The 17,299-nt window shown below is 38.8% G+C and overlaps 1 protein-coding gene across 1 annotated transcript in view; it reads left to right on the top strand.

Moving 5' to 3' along the window:
- The window catches only part of LOC134806680 (solute carrier organic anion transporter family member 2B1-like), a 78,343-nt gene extending 62,335 nt beyond the window's left edge, over positions 1 to 16,008 (top strand). Inside the window, exons 6-13 of the mRNA XM_063780010.1 lie at positions 7,943 to 7,992; positions 8,390 to 8,511; positions 9,499 to 9,588; positions 10,272 to 10,471; positions 12,831 to 12,944; positions 13,741 to 13,865; positions 14,435 to 14,575; positions 15,314 to 16,008. Coding sequence (XP_063636080.1) covers positions 7,943 to 7,992; positions 8,390 to 8,511; positions 9,499 to 9,588; positions 10,272 to 10,471; positions 12,831 to 12,944; positions 13,741 to 13,865; positions 14,435 to 14,575; positions 15,314 to 15,492 — 1,021 coding nt within the window. The 3' untranslated portion in view covers positions 15,493 to 16,008. The remainder of the gene's footprint in view (positions 1 to 7,942; positions 7,993 to 8,389; positions 8,512 to 9,498; positions 9,589 to 10,271; positions 10,472 to 12,830; positions 12,945 to 13,740; positions 13,866 to 14,434; positions 14,576 to 15,313) is intronic.
- Positions 16,009 to 17,299: the final 1,291 nt, after the last annotated feature.

Below are 17,299 nucleotides of genomic sequence, written 5' to 3'. Positions count from 1 at the left end.
CAGATTGGATTTTGTAGATTTTGTATGTAGTGAGTGAGAAGTACGACTGTGCACGTGTCCCTCGCTAAAAATGGTAGAATGATTTGTACCTACGATAAGATATTGCTTGGGCTCCTCCCTTCCGACATGTCGGAAGCCGGTGTTGCTCTAAGGGTACCTATCTTAAGTATCTTAGATACTTCTATCTTAGATAAGTACCATCTCTGGACATACATATATATATTGCGGCTTTAGTTCACATTTATTGATATCATTCGATTATCAAGTCGGGTGTAGAAAACTTATTTATTGTTTTATTTATTATTTAATGAATGCGAATAAATTGTGTTTTATTTACTTTGTAAAAGACGCAGCTAATTAGATACTAAAATTATAAAGCCAAATCAGTGGTTTACAAATTTATTTCGAACATTGGAGGGTCGTACCTACTTCGAACACGTAGGAAGAAGATTGTGTTTTAACATAATTTTACTATAAGTTTAATTATGGCGAGTAATAAATTGTTGCCAGGAGGTAAGTGTTGTTGTTCAGTTGTATCTAATGTCACACGTATGTATGATCCAATACATTCTACGACTATTCTCTTTCCGCTCAGACTCTAAAACTGTTGCTTGTTTGGCGGGCGGAAAGTCTCATTTCCGGTCAACGTAACTTTACTGGGTATTTTTAACCGACTTCAAAAAAGGAGGAGGTTATCAATTCTACCGTATTTTTAGGGTTCCGTACCTCAAAAGGAAAAAACGGAACCCTTATAGGATCACTCGTGCTTCTGTCTGTCTGTCTGTCCGTCTGTCACAGCCTATTTTCTCCGAAACTACTGGACCGATTAAGTTGAAATTTGGTACACACATGTGACCCAAAGACGGACATGTAACGTAAACAGATGAATTTTTAACATGGGGGCCACTTTTGGGAGGGTAAATGCGAATATTAAAAATTAAAGTTTTTCAAACTATGTATATCGTGTTATACATATATCAAATGAAAGAACTCATTATGAGGATCACAAACATATTTTTTTTATAATTTTAAGATATAGAGTTTAGAAGTTATTCTAGAAAATAGACAAAAAATTACCATCCACCCTATAACTCTAAAACTACTGGGTCTAAAATTAAATTACAATAATATGTATGTACCTACACAAAATAGTCATAAAGAAACATAGAACTTATCGGTAACTGAAATGAAAGGGTTGTGGGAATAGGAAGGTCTGTCATGTCATGTCATGTCAGGTATTGCATCTAAACAAAAAAACGGCCAAGTGCGAGTCGGACTCGCCCATGAAGGATTCCGTAGCAGCAAGTAACATAATAAAATTGCGGTTTACGATTTATGACGTATTAAAAAAAACTACTTACTAGATCTCGTTAAAACCAATTTTCGGTGGAAGTTTGCATGGTAATGTACATCATATATTTTTTTAGTTTTATCATTCTCTTATTAGGGCGACACACATTTTACCACTTTGGAAGTGTCTCTCGCGCAAACTATTCAGTTTAGAAAAAGAGAGTATAGAGTAACTATTAAGAGTAGTTTCGAAAATATTGGTTTAAAACTGAATTTCAGTAAATGCGAACTCTTTATTCAAAAATCTTCTTGTACTTTGACCGACTTACAACCCAAATTCGACGATCTGACTCCCAATATCAAATCAGTAGACAAGTATTCTCTTTGCCTCCTGGGTTCTCCTATATTCGAAGAATCTTTTCCCGATTATATTTCTAACTCCATAACTAAATTCAAAAGTCACACGGATCGCTTACTCGAAATTAGCCCTCATTATGCTCTTGTGATTCTTAAATTCTGCCTTTTTGTCCCTAAATTTACGTATGTGCTCCGCTGTTGTCCTTTCTGGAAACATCAAAATTTATTGTCGCCCATAGATGATTTGATCAAAATTAATTTAGAGACGATTCTAAACATTCAGCTAAGTGAGCCTTCCTGGTCTCAAGCGTCCCTCCCTATTCGGTTTGGAGGTTTAGGAATTCGCAAAATTTCCAGTGCGGCTTCCCCAGCCTTTTTGGCGTCCACTCATAGCACGCCTGGTCTCATAGGAAATATCTTAAGGGCTTTGCCCACAAACTGTGAGATCGCGGGCTTTGAGGACGCCAAAAATGCTTTTAAAATTGCTTGCCCAGGCAAACAATTTCCAGACAACCCAAATTCACAAAGGAGTTGGGATAATGTTTACTGTGATTTAACTTACAATACTCTCCTAAACAACTGTACAGGTCCAGACCGCGCGAGTCTTTTGGCGGTCGGAGCCCGGGAAGCCGGTTACTGGCTACATGCCCATCCTTCGCCCAATACTGGTACTTTCTTGGATCCGGCCTCCCTTAGACTGGCGACTGGTTTGCGACTCGGGGTTTCGGTGTGTACGCCACACATATGCTCTTGTGGCACGGACGTGGACCGACTGGGACACCACGGATTATCTTGTCAAAAAAGTGCAGGCCGTTTTTCGAGACATGCGTCGCTTAATGACATAGTCCGTCGGTCTCTTGCCACCATCAATGTGCCTGCTCTTCTTGAGCCGACTGGCATTATCAGAGATGATGGCAAGAGGCCCGATGGAGTGTCCTTAGTTCCTTGGAGGTTGGGACGGATGTTGGTGTGGGATGCTACCTGCGTAGACACACTGGCACCGTCCCACCTCCAACGGACTACTGTAAAAGCGGGCGGAGCGGCGGAAAGCGCCGAAATTCTAAAACGTAACAAATATAAGAGCCTCGGTAGAGAGTACCATTTTGCACCATTTGGAGTTGAAACTCTAGGTCCATGGGGTCCCAGCGCGCTTAAGTTGTTCGTAGAAATCGCGAAGCGTCTGGTTGATGTAACTGGTGACCGAAGAGCTGGCGGCTACCTCGCACAACGTATCAGCATTGCGATACAGCGAGGAAATGCCGCCAGCGTCCTTGGTACAATGCCTCAAGGGCCTATTTTATTTAGATTTAAGCTAGCTATTAATTTAGTTTAGTAGTACCACTGTATATATTACCCAAAACCAAAATTACTGTGTGTATTGTATGTAAATAAATGATTTATTTACACCTTCAGTTTAGATAAAAAGATATTAGAAACCTCAATATCATTTTTGAAGACCTATTCCACTGTATATATAGCTGTACAGTGGGATAGGTCTTCTCAATATAGATGCCCCACACGTATGGGTTTGATGAAAAAAAAATTTTTGAGTTTGTTCTAAGTATGGGGAACCCCCTAAATTTATTGTTTTTTTTTCTATTTTTGTGTGAAAATCTTAATGCGGTTCACAGAATACATCTACTTACCAATTTCAACAGTACAGTTCTTATAGTTTCGGAAAAAAGTGGCTGTGACATACGGACCGACAGACAGACAGACAGACAGACATGACGAATCCATAAGGGTTCTGTTTGTTGCCATTTGGCTACGGAACCCTAAAAACAACTTTGTTAGTTTTTTTAATGGTTATCTAGGTACATCTAATCATAGCATAGCTTTTATTCGTTATCTGACGCTGACGCATCAGATGATACTACTTCAGTGTCAGTCTCCTTATCACATTGAAATGTAATCCATCTTTTTAACCTACTTCCAAATCTCAAAGAAGGAGGTCATCAATTCGGTTGTATGTTTTTTTAAATTTTTTTAGTGACCTGTCGGATAAATACTTGGATTTAGAGTGTCCGTCAATGCTTGATATTTCGTAGCGGTCGCTGTCGAGTACAGCAATTATCTTGAAGGGTCCCCTAAATTTTGGACGTAACTTTTTGCTTTTGCCTGTAGCAGGATTGTGGTGATTCGGTATCATAAACAGGTCTTCTTCCTTGAAAAACACAGTCGGTGCTCTCTGCTGATTAAATGTTTTCGCCATGTAGTTTTGATTCGTTTCTGTGTTTTCTTTAGCCGACTTTCTAATTTCAGATAAAGTTGGCTGTGCATCTCCCGTAGATGTTTCGGCCAAAGAATTTTTAAGTACAGCGGCTTCAGTTATGTTAACGCTTCTCTGTCCATAGACTAACTCAGAAGGTGTTTTGCCCGACGTCTTATTTTGAGTATTATTAAGAGTCCACTGAAGTCGACCTAACCGTGTGTCCCTAGTGTGTCCCAATCACGTTCATCTTGGCCATGATAGTGGCTAACGAGCTCAATATGGTCCGGTTATATCTTTCGATTTGCCCGTTAGCTCGTGGCGTTGCAACAGCGTTTAAAACATGCTTGGAACCTATCGTTAGGATATTTTTTAAAGGTTGACGACGTAAAACTAGTTCAGCGATCACAGCGATAACCTTCGGGACTTCGGGTCTCCTATAGTATCAAATATGTCTTGTAATATTTTGATAGTTGTTTTAGTCTTGACGTTCTTAACAGCTTTTACGAATACTGAAACCGTCGATGATAGCTAATACGTACATATTTCCTTGTCTACTCCGAATAAATGGTCCAAGATGGTCCATATGCATTGTATGAAATGGCTGATCGCCCTTAGGGATGAGACGCAAATAACCAGTTGGTTTGGCTGTGGTACCTTTATTGTAAGCACAATTCATGCAAGAAGACACGTAATTTTTGACGAATCTATTTAGCTTTGGAAACCAGTAATCGTGTTTCATCTTTTCAATAGTCATTTCTGTTGAAAAGTGACCAGTTTATTTCATCATGAGACAATTGGCATATGAGCCATCTCGGTTTAAAATGATTTGCTTACATTACATAGGCTATTCAAAGGTGAAAACAATATCTGTTCAGTAGGTAGTTTTTGAGTTTATCGCGAACAGATATTCCAGAGAGCCTTTACCAGCTGGTGTGGTGAATATAACTATTTAAGTATTTATATTTATTTTGCATGTTGTCAGTTCGTGAGCATGTGCGAAAATACTTCAACCCGGAGAGCTTCGAGCCGGTGGCGTTTCGAGGCACGGTCAAAATGGGGTTCACGGCGCTAATGATGGCAGAGCTGGTGGCCTTCTTCCTCCTGCAGCACAGTGCTGACCTCGGAGAGCTGCCACACTATATTACAGGTAATTTGGGTATAAGTACTACTCGTATGTACGTATAATCGAACATCAAATCATTTTGTTTGTATAAGTAATTTGTATTCCCAAATTGTTCCTGAACCAAATAGTAAGAATTTTTTGGCCAGAATTGATATACTAATATTGATTAATGTAAACAGATGGTAACGCAGTGGCAATTAAATGCCTTATTTTCAGACATAACCGGGAGGCAAATCTGTGACCCGCCATACATATAACGTTTTCACAATAAGTGTCATAAGTCATTTTACTTTTGTATTTTATTTTATCAACTAGCTTTTGCCCGCGACTTCGTCTGTGTGGAATTAGTGACAGCAGCTAAAGTAGGTATAGCGCATGGATAATGCTAATAGCAATCATTCAATTCGCGCATTGCTTACTGCAATTATTAGGCAATTCATTAACTCTTTCAATTCCACCCCCCTTTGCATTCTCTTCAAAGATGATTTCCGACATAAAAACTATCCTATGTCCTTCCTCGGGACTCAAACTATCTCTATACCAAATTTCAACTAAATCGGTTCAGCGGTTTAAGCCTGAAAAGGTAACAGATATACTTCCTTTAATAATATTATAATATGGATATGGATGGGGCGCGTTGATTTATATACTTGAAAAGTGTTCCTCTAGCTCTCTCTCTGTGGTCGCTCCCTCATGTCATCGGTGGATGTGGATGCTCCACATGTGGTTTTTATGATCTGCCTCCAACGGTGCCTGTTTATCGCGTCTCTGACAACCGAGCAAAAGTTGGTTGAGGATGGGGCCCCTTTTAATTGATCGCTCCATCTAGTTGGAGTTGGGTTTCCAACAATGATCAGCTTTTCATGGCTTTCATCTCCCCTTCTCATTACGTGGCTGAAGTAGGACAGTATGCGCTGCTGGCTACACATAATAGGTTAGGGGGATAGGAATTGATTGAGATTGGACAGTTGCTAGAATTGACACATTATTACAATATCTTGACTTCTCAAGAGAATAAAGTACCTATTTACGTAACAATGTGATAACTCTGGTCAAAAAATACCATCTCACCCCCCTCACCCTCGTAATTCCTAGTATCCCTACTCACTATGCGTTTTACGGTATGCGTCGTTGTTGACTTCGCCGACAAAAATAATGAGATCATGGGTGCCAATTTCTGGGTAGAAAATCATTTTTACAGTGCATTTATTTTATGAGGTTTTGACTTGGCTAGTTATGCTAGTTTTTATCAACAAACCAAATAGACAAATGACGTAAAGAAATATGTACGTAAAACCTACCTGTAGGTACGTTAACTACGTACTGTACCTGTAGTTAGGGGATTTTAGCCAATTTTTTTTATGGTTCCTAAAGCGTATTTATCGTTCCCCTCTAGATGTCATTATAATGAGCATATCGCTGCTGGAGTTCCTCGTGGTCCCGATAATCAGTGGGCTGGGTTCAGAGAGGAGAAGGAGCATGCTAGTGGGATGGACCATCGCCGCTCTGGTAGTCACGGTGCCTCTGTTTGCGTTGCCCGACCCGGAGGTTACTGTCGATGAAGGTGAATTGAGTATTATTGTACCTTTTGGTCTTATTTTAAGAGTTATTGGTTGTGATTTAGGTACAAAGTTAGGTACCTGAATAGTTTAAATGTGGTTTAAATGATCTAGCATTAGCACAGAAAAAACGAAGGTACATGTACGAGTGTCTAAATGCGAAGGCCGAACCACAAAAGTTAACTGCTGTGTGGATGCACCTTGATAATCAGTAAGCACAAAATCCGCGCGTAACCGTTTGCTTTTCGGTTGCAGGTCTTTGCGAAACCGCAGTCCCACTAGCTACGGGTATCTCCACGAAGACTGCCATCCGTCTGTCCATGCTGCTCATATGTGGGGTTGTGGCCGCGCTCGGAAGAGCGGCCTTCTTTTCACATGGAATTGCGTATTTAGATGAACAGAATCCCTCGTATAACCTGCATATGCATGTTGGTAAGTTAATATTTATTTATTTATTTCAACTTCTCAATAAAAATAAGTACAAATGGCGGACTTAATGCCTTAAGGCATTCTCTACCAGTCAAGCATAGGGCGAAACAGAGATTCTCGATAATATGAGTAGGTGCTATTTAATAGATAAAATCACTTTCGTCTGCGTGGAATTAGTGACAGCAGCTAAAGTAGGTATAGCGCCTGAATAATGCTAATAGCAATCATTCAATTCGCGCATTGCTTACTTCAATTATTAGGCAATCCATTAACTCTTTCAATTCTACCCCCCTTTGCACTCTCTTCAGGGATGATTTCCGACATAAAAACTATCCTGATGTCCTTCCCCGGGACTCAAATTATCTCTAACATACCAAATTTCAACTAAAGCGTGAAGAACACACTTTCGCCTTTATAATATTAGTATGGATTTGTAATTTTTTGCACTATGCAGTCGGCAGTATCAGGCGTGGCTCAGTCCGCGATTTCGTCGCTTTGCTACAGGTAGCTAAAAGTACATCCGTTCCACACCAATTTTGGTGGCTAGCCATAAACCGCGCGTGGCGCTGTCGCCACCTAGCGGCCATATCTGTCCTGATCGTAACAGACGCGTTTTGTTAGAGAGTGAGTCTTCTGTACCTAGTACTATTATTTATTATATTTATTCTGTGGCAGTATTACTGCAGCAGTATTGCAGCGTGTCATTACAGCCGACTGCATTGCTGCTGCAAATGTTAAAATTGATTGCTGCCCGGATTTTTAAACGTTGGTAATATAACTGAAACATTTGAACGACTATCTTATCACTTCACTTAAATATTTACCCTCCCATTCCTCAGGTCTCTTCATCCTATACCGCGTGTTGGTGTTCACCTTCGGTAGGACTTTGAAAACCTTGAGCTTGGAATTGGCGTGGCTGGTGATCCTGAGCACAGTCATCAATTTCCTGCTCACGTTGGTCCGGCTCCACAGGTATCCTGAGGCGATTCCGGCACCGGAAATAAAACGTGGAAGTGACAAAGGTACGCATCTTCCACCACTTCGTATAAGTTTGGCAACCTAATGCTCCTAAGCATCGGACGTGGTTTTTACGAAAGCAACTGACTCACCTGACTGAATTGCGGCTGCTTTACATCCATTATCGCAGCCTATTGACCTAGAAACTAGATAATAATTAATAAATTTGTAGAGAGACAATGAGGTAGGAAGGTTGATACGCAGATTTACATTAGGGTGTTTACATTTGCCAGAATCACATTCAGAAATTATTATACTCCAGTATATTTACGTTTGGAGTACCTACTGGAAAATCATTTTTTATTTCTTTGTGTGTTTATGGCCCATTGAGCCGCTTTATTGTAAGCATTCTTTTTTTTTCTGAGTAAAAATAATATAAAACCAAGCTATTGATATTTCCAGGTCTACTCCGTAGCATGGGTCGCGTCCTTGGCAGCAGGGTGGGAGTCCTGCAAATCCTGGCGATGGCCTTACTGGTAGCTGCTTGGCGGGGCTTCGGGCTGCATGATGCGGCCTTTGCCCAGGTAAGGTACTTAATGCTTGGTACATAAATTCATTCAAGGACTGGCGCGAGATTTGTACTGAACTGTCAACTTTTCCATAGAAAATTAGCTTTTTGGGTCATTCTACTTTTTCATGCCATTAATCTATTGCCAAAAAAACAATACATTCTTCTTTCTGGGCAGTTGTGTAAAAAGTATGATATAGTAGTTTGTGTTACAAGGGATAAAAATTATATATTTCCGTCAAGGGCGTAGGTACATTGAATCCTGAGCGTAATGAGGGATTGAAGTGTTAACGCCCAAGACGAAATAATTTTGATGCCGTGTGATACATAACTACTTTTTACATCGACTGAGGAAAATAAAAAAATGAGGAAAATAAACACAAAATGAGGAAAATAAAAAATAAATAAATGAGGAAATTATCATCATTCAAAACACTATTTAAGCTAAAAAAATTGTACCTATGTAAAAATTATAAAAATGTGTCCTAGAACAGAAAAGTACAACTTTTTCGAATAGGTGATGTGAAAAATAATTGTACCTAAACCAAATCGTAGGAATTTGTTGACCATAATTCATATATTAATATTGATTAATGTAAAAATATGGTAACGCAGTCCTTGCCTTATTTTCATACATTACCGGGAGACATTCAAGTACCATCACTGAGTTACTGTGATTAAGAATATTCACATTAGTTATTTATTGAATAAAGCTATCACGTGATCGGGATCAATCGGGATCGATGGCCTAATTAAGCCTCTTTCTCCATCACAAATCAGAAAATGATAGTAAATGACCAAGACCAGAAGACCAAGTAAGTATTTTACGAAAAAGTGCCCAACTTATGTGATGTGAGCTGCGAAATTACCTACATGCAGAAAGTATGAATGAATTCATTGATAAATGCACTTTTACGGCTGATGATACAACGACAACAAATTACATTCTTAATTGTATTTTCTTCTCAACAAAAATACTTAAAAACCCTTTATTTATTTACAGGTGAAATACTACGTTCAGCCGGACAACGATTCATTATGGAACCTAATGGATGTTGAGTTAAAACTAATATTCATCGCATTAGGAGTTATTGTAAGTTCTCTTTCGGTTATTAAAATTGTATTTTCTACGTTTATATGAGTTACAATTTGAATAGACCTTCTTGTTGCAATGACTTTATTAATGAAATGTCTGTCATGAGTATAGGGTATTTGACTGTACTTATTTAAAATAAATTATTTTACACCGTGCAAGAAATGAAGCACCAGAAGTTTAATAGAGAAACGTAAACAGCAGTTACAATCCAATAACTTGGTCGAATTTTGTAACCTGGCTCTTTTGCGTCAAATCCGGTAGTTCTAATTTTTTGCAGACTTATTTATGATGTTGGCCCAATGAATAATACAAGTTTGTGACTTCGAGCGCCGAACGCAATTTTGTCAAATATCGAAAAACCCGCGAAAATTTCGGTTTTCTTTTAGATTTGGGCGATTATAACCCTAAAGGATTAGTTTTTGATAGTGCCTTCTCAGGCCGTTTTTAAAGTGTCACCCTATAGTCGGTGACTACAATAAGTGTCACCCTATAGTCGGTGACACTTATTGTAGTTATTGTCGTATACCGTATAGCAAGGTCGAATAAACATTTATTCTACCATTTTATGCAACTAAATAGTCGGTGAAACTTATTGTCGTAACATAGCAAAATGTACTATGTAACAAAGTGGAACTGAGGTCGGTTTTACTTTTTTTTAAGATTATGAGTCGTACTTTCAGCTAGCGGGATACCTCTACACCGCCCCGATCATGCCGAAGTTTGATCGTAACGCAGCAGTCGCCAACGCGGCAAAGATGAGTTTCCTCGCTACCGCGTTCTACGTTGCGATGACGGCGGCGGTGCTGAGCTGCAATCGAAGCGGGATTGGAGGCTTGACCGAGCTTAATTATACTCAGCCTGCCTGTGGATTAAACTGCGAGTAAGTTTAGGTCTTGCTATCAAAAATGTCTAAAGCATTGGTTAAACCCCGGTTCGTACAAGTTCGGTCAATAGGGTATTGGACTGTATTTAAAATAAATTAATTTACACCATGCATGAAATAAAGCACCAGAAAATTAATATAGAAACGTAGACAGCAGTTATTTTTAGACACAATTTCTATTTTATAACCCGTATAAAACTATAAAGAGTAGGTAATTTTATAGTGACGTCACATGCTAGTGTTTCATATAAATTACATAGTAGCAAAATCATTTTGATAGCTCTAAATAAGAAACTGATTTGAGTAGTAGTCAAATACCCTATTCACAAGAGCTGGCAGAATGGAATGACTGAGTGAATGAAAATATCTATGTGCGTATGATGTATGACATTATCCAATAAAATGGTGGCTCTGACTGTATGTATACCTACCGATACATGTGCAACATGTGTCACACATACAATGAAAGTTTCGTTCATTCCATTCGTGATAGCTTCCCTGAAACGACCTGTGAGTTATCCGGAACTTATGTAATAATAGGGTATTTGATTTTTTTAGGGTTCCGTACCTCAAAAGGAAAAAACGGAACCCTTATAAGATCACTCGTGCGTCTGTCTGTCTGTCACAGCCCATTTTCTCCAAAAGTAAGTACTGGACCAATTAAGTTGAAATTTGTTACACATATGTAAATTCGTGACCCAAAGACGGACATCGTACGTAAACAAATGAATTTTAAACATGGAGGCCACTTTTGGGGTGTAAACGAGAAAATTAAAAAATAATGTTTCTTGAACTATATCGTGTTACATATCAAATGAGAGAACTCATTTTGAGAATCTCAAATATACGTATATTTTTTAATTTTAAATAAATAGTTTAGAAGTTATTTAAGAAAATAGCCAAATAATGACCATTCCCCCCCTTTATCTCCGAAACTACTGGGTCTAAAATTTTGAAACAAATATACAAAATAGTTCTTTACCTATAGATGACAGGAAAACCTATTAGAAATATGCAGTCAAGCGTGAGTCGGATTAATTACTCAGTTTTTGATCCGACCCCTACGGGTTTTTTAAAGGCAATTCACTCGCTTTTCACATATAAAAAATACATTGTTTAAAATTGGGTAATGTACGGAATCCTTGGAACGCGAGTCCGACTCGCACTTGGCCGGTTTTTTTATGAATGGTATAATTAAATCGATCAGGTTTGTTTTTAGGATCAAATGTCTGTATGGGACCCATTGTCTTAAAGCAATACAAAAGTCACAAATGGTCGAAGTCTGGCACCCGCACTTTACTCACGAAACACTTCTAACAAATGGCAATACGTCGTGACGTCACGATGTAACGTTAGGGGCCGTTTCGATGTTGGAAACAAGGGAATTGTGATTTTGCCGGTGATATACCTACCTAATGCGTTTATGTATATTGTTGGTATACAATATTTTTTTTAATAAAATGTAAGGAATCGAATCTACCCATTTTTTTTTCCTATTTGTAAGTTGAAAAATTTTTTTTTATACTTTTTATTTATTTAATAAAATTTTTACAACATAATAAAAACACAAACTTATAAATAAGAAAATTGCCCTAAGTCGTATTCCGTAGATAGGGTGCCCAGATGGCTGGCCGCATTGCCCCGCTGGATGGCAATGGTGATCCGTTGGGCAAAATATTGGCCAGCCCTCTGGTCACCGGAAACCTCTATGAGGCGCTTTGACAGCTTCTCATAGAGACGACGCGCGCTAGGTCCCCACGGCCCCAAGGTTTCCACTCCAAACGCCGCAAATATGTAGCTACTACCTAGTGTGACATATTTGTGGCGTTTGAGGCTTTCAGCCGAGGATGCGGCCGCACCAGCGCCAACTTTGGTGCCTGGAATATGGGACGGCGCCAGGGTATCTACGCACGTAGCGTCCCAGACAAGTGGCCGTCCCATACTTTGAGGTCTTGTATTTTTTTATTATTTCCATATATTATATTATTTAAGTTTCCTGTTTATTGTGATAAATTGCTCATTTTCTATCTATTTAACTAGATTTAGTTATACAATTCAACATGTGTCAACAACCCTATTATTTTGGTAGGTATTTACCGGACCTTTATCGGTGAAGTAAAACTTCAGTTTTTGTTTTTTTTTTTTTAAATGACTGAGCCATGAGGATTCGTGAGGTTTTTTTTCACAAGCTTACTCATGTACAGTGGTGGAATTGCAATATTTTGCCACCCATCGTATTGCCTACATTTTGAGTTATATCTGCCATTGCCTATGTGAGCTTAACAGCCTATGGAAATTTATAACACTCTAATTATAAATTATATGTGGCTATAATAAATTTTGATGTTTTTTTCAGTTGCGATCGACCATGGATGGAGTATGATCCCGTCTGTGTCCCCGAGCAGATGACGACGTATTTCTCTCCTTGCCACGCCGGCTGTGCTACAGCTGACACAGTTAATACTATTGGGTAAATTCTTTACTTTACTCTCATCGAAACCTTTCTTTTGTAAACTTCTAAAGCATTTTTACCGACTTCATACAAGCCTCGTACAAGGCATTGGGGAACGCCTCGTCCTATACGATTTGTGCACCGTTTCGCATTTATTTTCTTTGTATTTGAATTCTACGTGAATAAGCCAATCAAATTAGATTTTTTCGAATAGTTAATTCCCAGCATGCTGGAAATCGTTTTAATAGCTTCATTTGGTCCCAAATGCGTGTAATCCAAGTTTGCGCAGGAGGTGTGCATACATTTTTGCTGTTGTGCAGTTTTTTGCTTGTAGATCGAAAACGGTACGTCCGACGGAAAATTTGTTCTAATCATGATGAAAATGTATCAAATCTGAGGATCCGAAAGGTACCTCAATATGAATTCGTAGTCAATAAAGCTGTAAAAAAGGCCGCCATTTTGGATTTCTTTGTTTTTGATAATGCCTTTTCACCAGACACTGAATTGTCTGATCCACCAAACCTTCCTGATAGTGCCATTGATATTGATGCTGGGTTCCTTTTACGTCGAGTGGTTTGGCAATCCATGGAAAAATGTATCTCCTAAGGCTCCCTAAATTTATGCACACCTCCTGGAATTGCGCAAACTCGGACTGCACGCATTTAGGACCAAACGAAAGGTATTAAAACGATTTCCAGCTTGCTGGGAATGAAATCCCCAAAACGCTTTTAATGGGTCTAATTTTACTGGCCTAAAATTGTTTTCTATTTCTAAATATGATTGAAATAATTAATTAATTAACTTCCGGTTTCAGCGTATACTCGAACTGCTCATGCGCGCTGGGCGGGCGCGTGACCAGAGGCGCGTGCGACGACGGCTCCTGCGCCAGCATGTACTCTTTCCACCAAATGATCTATATGGTGGTTTGGTTGGTCAGCAGTAAGTTCACTTTTTTACTTAATATAAATGCATGGTTTCTCAGGAAATTTGTATATAAGAATGAGAAATAATTATTTGTAAGCACAAACACAAAAGAAAGGAAAAATATACTAAACATAACAACTTTTACAAGGAGAAAGTGCCACGAAATGGTCTCATCTCACTTGGTTGTTGCTTATCTGCATACGCTAATATATAGCGAAAATCGAAGTTGGTAAACTGCGAGCAACTATCTCTGTCACTCTAATTACGCCTTAAGTATAAGATACGTAGTATCTTCTTAGTAGTTTGTGAGAATAAGTAAAAGAGAACGATGCCCGAAATTTGCGAAGTTCGGTGTTCGCGGTCGGCCCTCTGCCTCTATCGCGCTTGCATATTCGAGCGCGAAGTATTATAATTTGACATTGGCAGGCCTACTGCCTATGGTACCTTGAATTTCAATATCAAATGAATGAATGTCGTTTTAAAATGAGAGCGTTACTTCGGCGGCACGGCGGCTAGGTTCATGTCGTATGACTCTGAAGCTCTGAAGTCTTTTTAAGAAAAATCTAATTATGAATGTTTTTCAGCTCTGGCGTTCATATGGCACACCACCGTGTTGTTGGAGTCAGTGGATAAGCGTGACGTCGCGATGGCGTTAGGCCTCGCGTCAAGCGTTGTGTCACTCGTCGCCTTCGTGGGGGCCCACGGGTTCTACATGGGGATTAGCTGTGAGTACAGCCAGATATAAAATTGCTAGACCATTGGTAGATGTTATCTCTTTGCAACAAGGCTCACGAAACGAAAACTGTGGCAATGGAGCAATGATACCATTTTTTACGATGGAAAATGCTTGAAGCGTAGCTCCTCAATTCGCGATGTCACTGTATCAGACTACCCACTCAAAACTAGTAGTTTATACTCATAAAACCAAACGAATAGTACCTATCGAACTAAAATAACTAAAATAGTCTTAGCCATAGTTTCCGACATGCAGCAAGCAAATTCGTATTGTACGAAGGGTCGGCCTGAAAACCAGCGTTGTAGTAGGTAAGCCTGCTGCAACACATGCTGAGGTTCGCTCCTTTTTAGCATCATAATTAAGAAAATTATATCTACATGTAAATATACAAATTTTTGCCTATTTAAGTTTAATTCTAAGCCTTATAATGTTTTGTAGCATTGCCTGTAAACATTTTTCAATGTGGTGTTAAATAAAAAAATTCTCTATGTCTATGTCTATGTCTATGTCTATGTCTATGTCTATGTCTATGTCTATGTCTATGTCTATGTCTATGTCTATGTCTATGTCTATGTCTATGTCTATGTCTATCGGTCCTTAATGTGTGTGTGAAAGTTGTGCTAAACCCGTTTTCCCGTACATTTGTTTCTCAACTCAGAAAATCCCACTATATTATTCTCGAAGGTATCACATAATGGCAATCCCACTTTATCTGCTTTCTTTCCAGGGTTCACGTGCGCGTTCACCCGCGGTTCCCAGTGTCTCCTCCAGAACGATCACTTCGCGCCCTGGGTGGGGTACTCCAGTGCGGTCCTAGCTGGTCTAGCTTTCATACTCACCGTAATCTCCTGCGTCATACTGGGAAGACAGAAAGAGCCAAAGGAAGGAGCCGTGGCCCTTGGATAGTGTACCTATAGAAACTTAATTATAAATCCTGAACTCCAGCGTGGTGCTAGTTGGTCTGGCTTTCATACTCACCGTATAATCCCTTGCGTCATGCTGAAGAGACGAAGAGAGCCGAAGGAAGATGTGAACCTTGGGTATATTAGTGATCGCGTGACATGTTTCGGAGCCCTAGATCTCCCTTTGTGTGGAGGTGACTTAAAATATGTGAGTTATACCGTAAAATTAGCTTAATGTTACCATGACTCAAGACAGTTTCTATTTGATTAAGTGTTGCTTGTACCTAGAAAAAATTGTAAAATATAAATGTCAACACACTTTATCCTTCATGGGACAGGCATTTGCCTAGTGTAGGTTTAATGCAAGTTTAATGTTATTTCCGAAAATAATCAATTTAACTAGGAATTTAATTTTTTCGTTTATTTTAATAAGATATTATATACATAGGTATAAAATTATAAATTTAATAAATTAAGTGAGTGAGAAAGGTGCTTTAGTGTCTAATTTATCTGTAAGTATGTTATAACTTTGTACATAAATATTCAGTCTAACCGAGTGTTTTTGTTTCATTACGTCATTAAGTACTCATTAACCTATAAACTGAAATTGGTGTCATAATTTACCTATACAGAGTAATCACATTGTTACGTAATAATATTTTATACGCTCGTGATATAATAGAAAGCTTTTCAGTCGAGTACCGTGTTTAGGCAACGAAGCTTGCTGAGTTGCTTAAGTGAGGTACGAGATTGAAAAACTTGATGGATGTTGCTATATTAAGGGTGTCACATGCGCGTTTCTGACTTTTGAAGCAATTGTTTCTACTATAGGTACAACCTAAAATAAATAATTAATTTGAGCTATGGTTTTGTTTCGTCCTCTTGATCGCAGCGAGCTGTCATTGGTCAATTTCATTACAGTTGACTAAACTGTATCGAAATGAATAGTGTAGTTGAGTTGGGAGCCCATACATTAAAAATACCCAATTGCAGTTTGGTATAAGAAATCTTAATTCAAGAATTAGGTACAGTCGACGAGTAGAAATAGTTATTTGTACAACAAGAGATCAAAGTTTGATATTTCTTCGAGTGCTTATTTTGAGTCCCGTGCAAGCGAAAGATTCTATAATAGATTCACGAGCGTAGCGAGTGAATCTAATTTAGAATCTTGAGCGTAGTAAGGGATTGAAAAGCGCACGAGATGTAAAATAACTTTGATCTCGTGTAGTACACAAAATTTTTCACCCTAAGCAGTGAGAACATACCTAGAGGGACAGAGATAATAGAACCCAAGTATATCGAACTTGTATTAGACCCCGCATGTTGAAATGACATTTGACTATAAAGATCACTTGAATGTCATTTTGTCTCAATCAGTGAGCAAAATCGCATTTTGCTCACTGAGTGAGACAAAATGACTCAGTGAGCAAAATCGCATTTTGCTCACTGTTGTTAAGAAGCAAAGTACCCTTGTTGGACCTGCTGAGGTGAAAAATACTTTATTCTATTGAGAAGTCAAGCTATTGTAATATATAAGTACGAGTAGTGTCAATTCTAGCAATTGTCCCATCTCACTGTTTCTATGCATCTCGCTCGTACTCGCATATTAGTGCGAGCGAGATGTATAGAAAGTAAATTACTTACGTAGTCGTTAGCGTATAGTATACAAGGTGGAAAGATAAGTCGGGCCCTGGAGGGAAACTACCTTAAACCCTTAAGCTGGCTCATTTTACTTAAAGGAGACATTCCTTTATTTTTAAAAAGAAACAAAACTGCTTTCAAAGTATTTTTTTTTTTCTTCAATTTGGCTT

Source organism: Cydia splendana, chromosome 1 (assembly GCF_910591565.1).
Source record: "Cydia splendana chromosome 1, ilCydSple1.2, whole genome shotgun sequence".
Classification (NCBI taxonomy): Eukaryota; Metazoa; Arthropoda; class Insecta; order Lepidoptera; family Tortricidae; genus Cydia; species Cydia splendana.
This window is presented reverse-complemented; position numbering and strand designations above follow the sequence as displayed.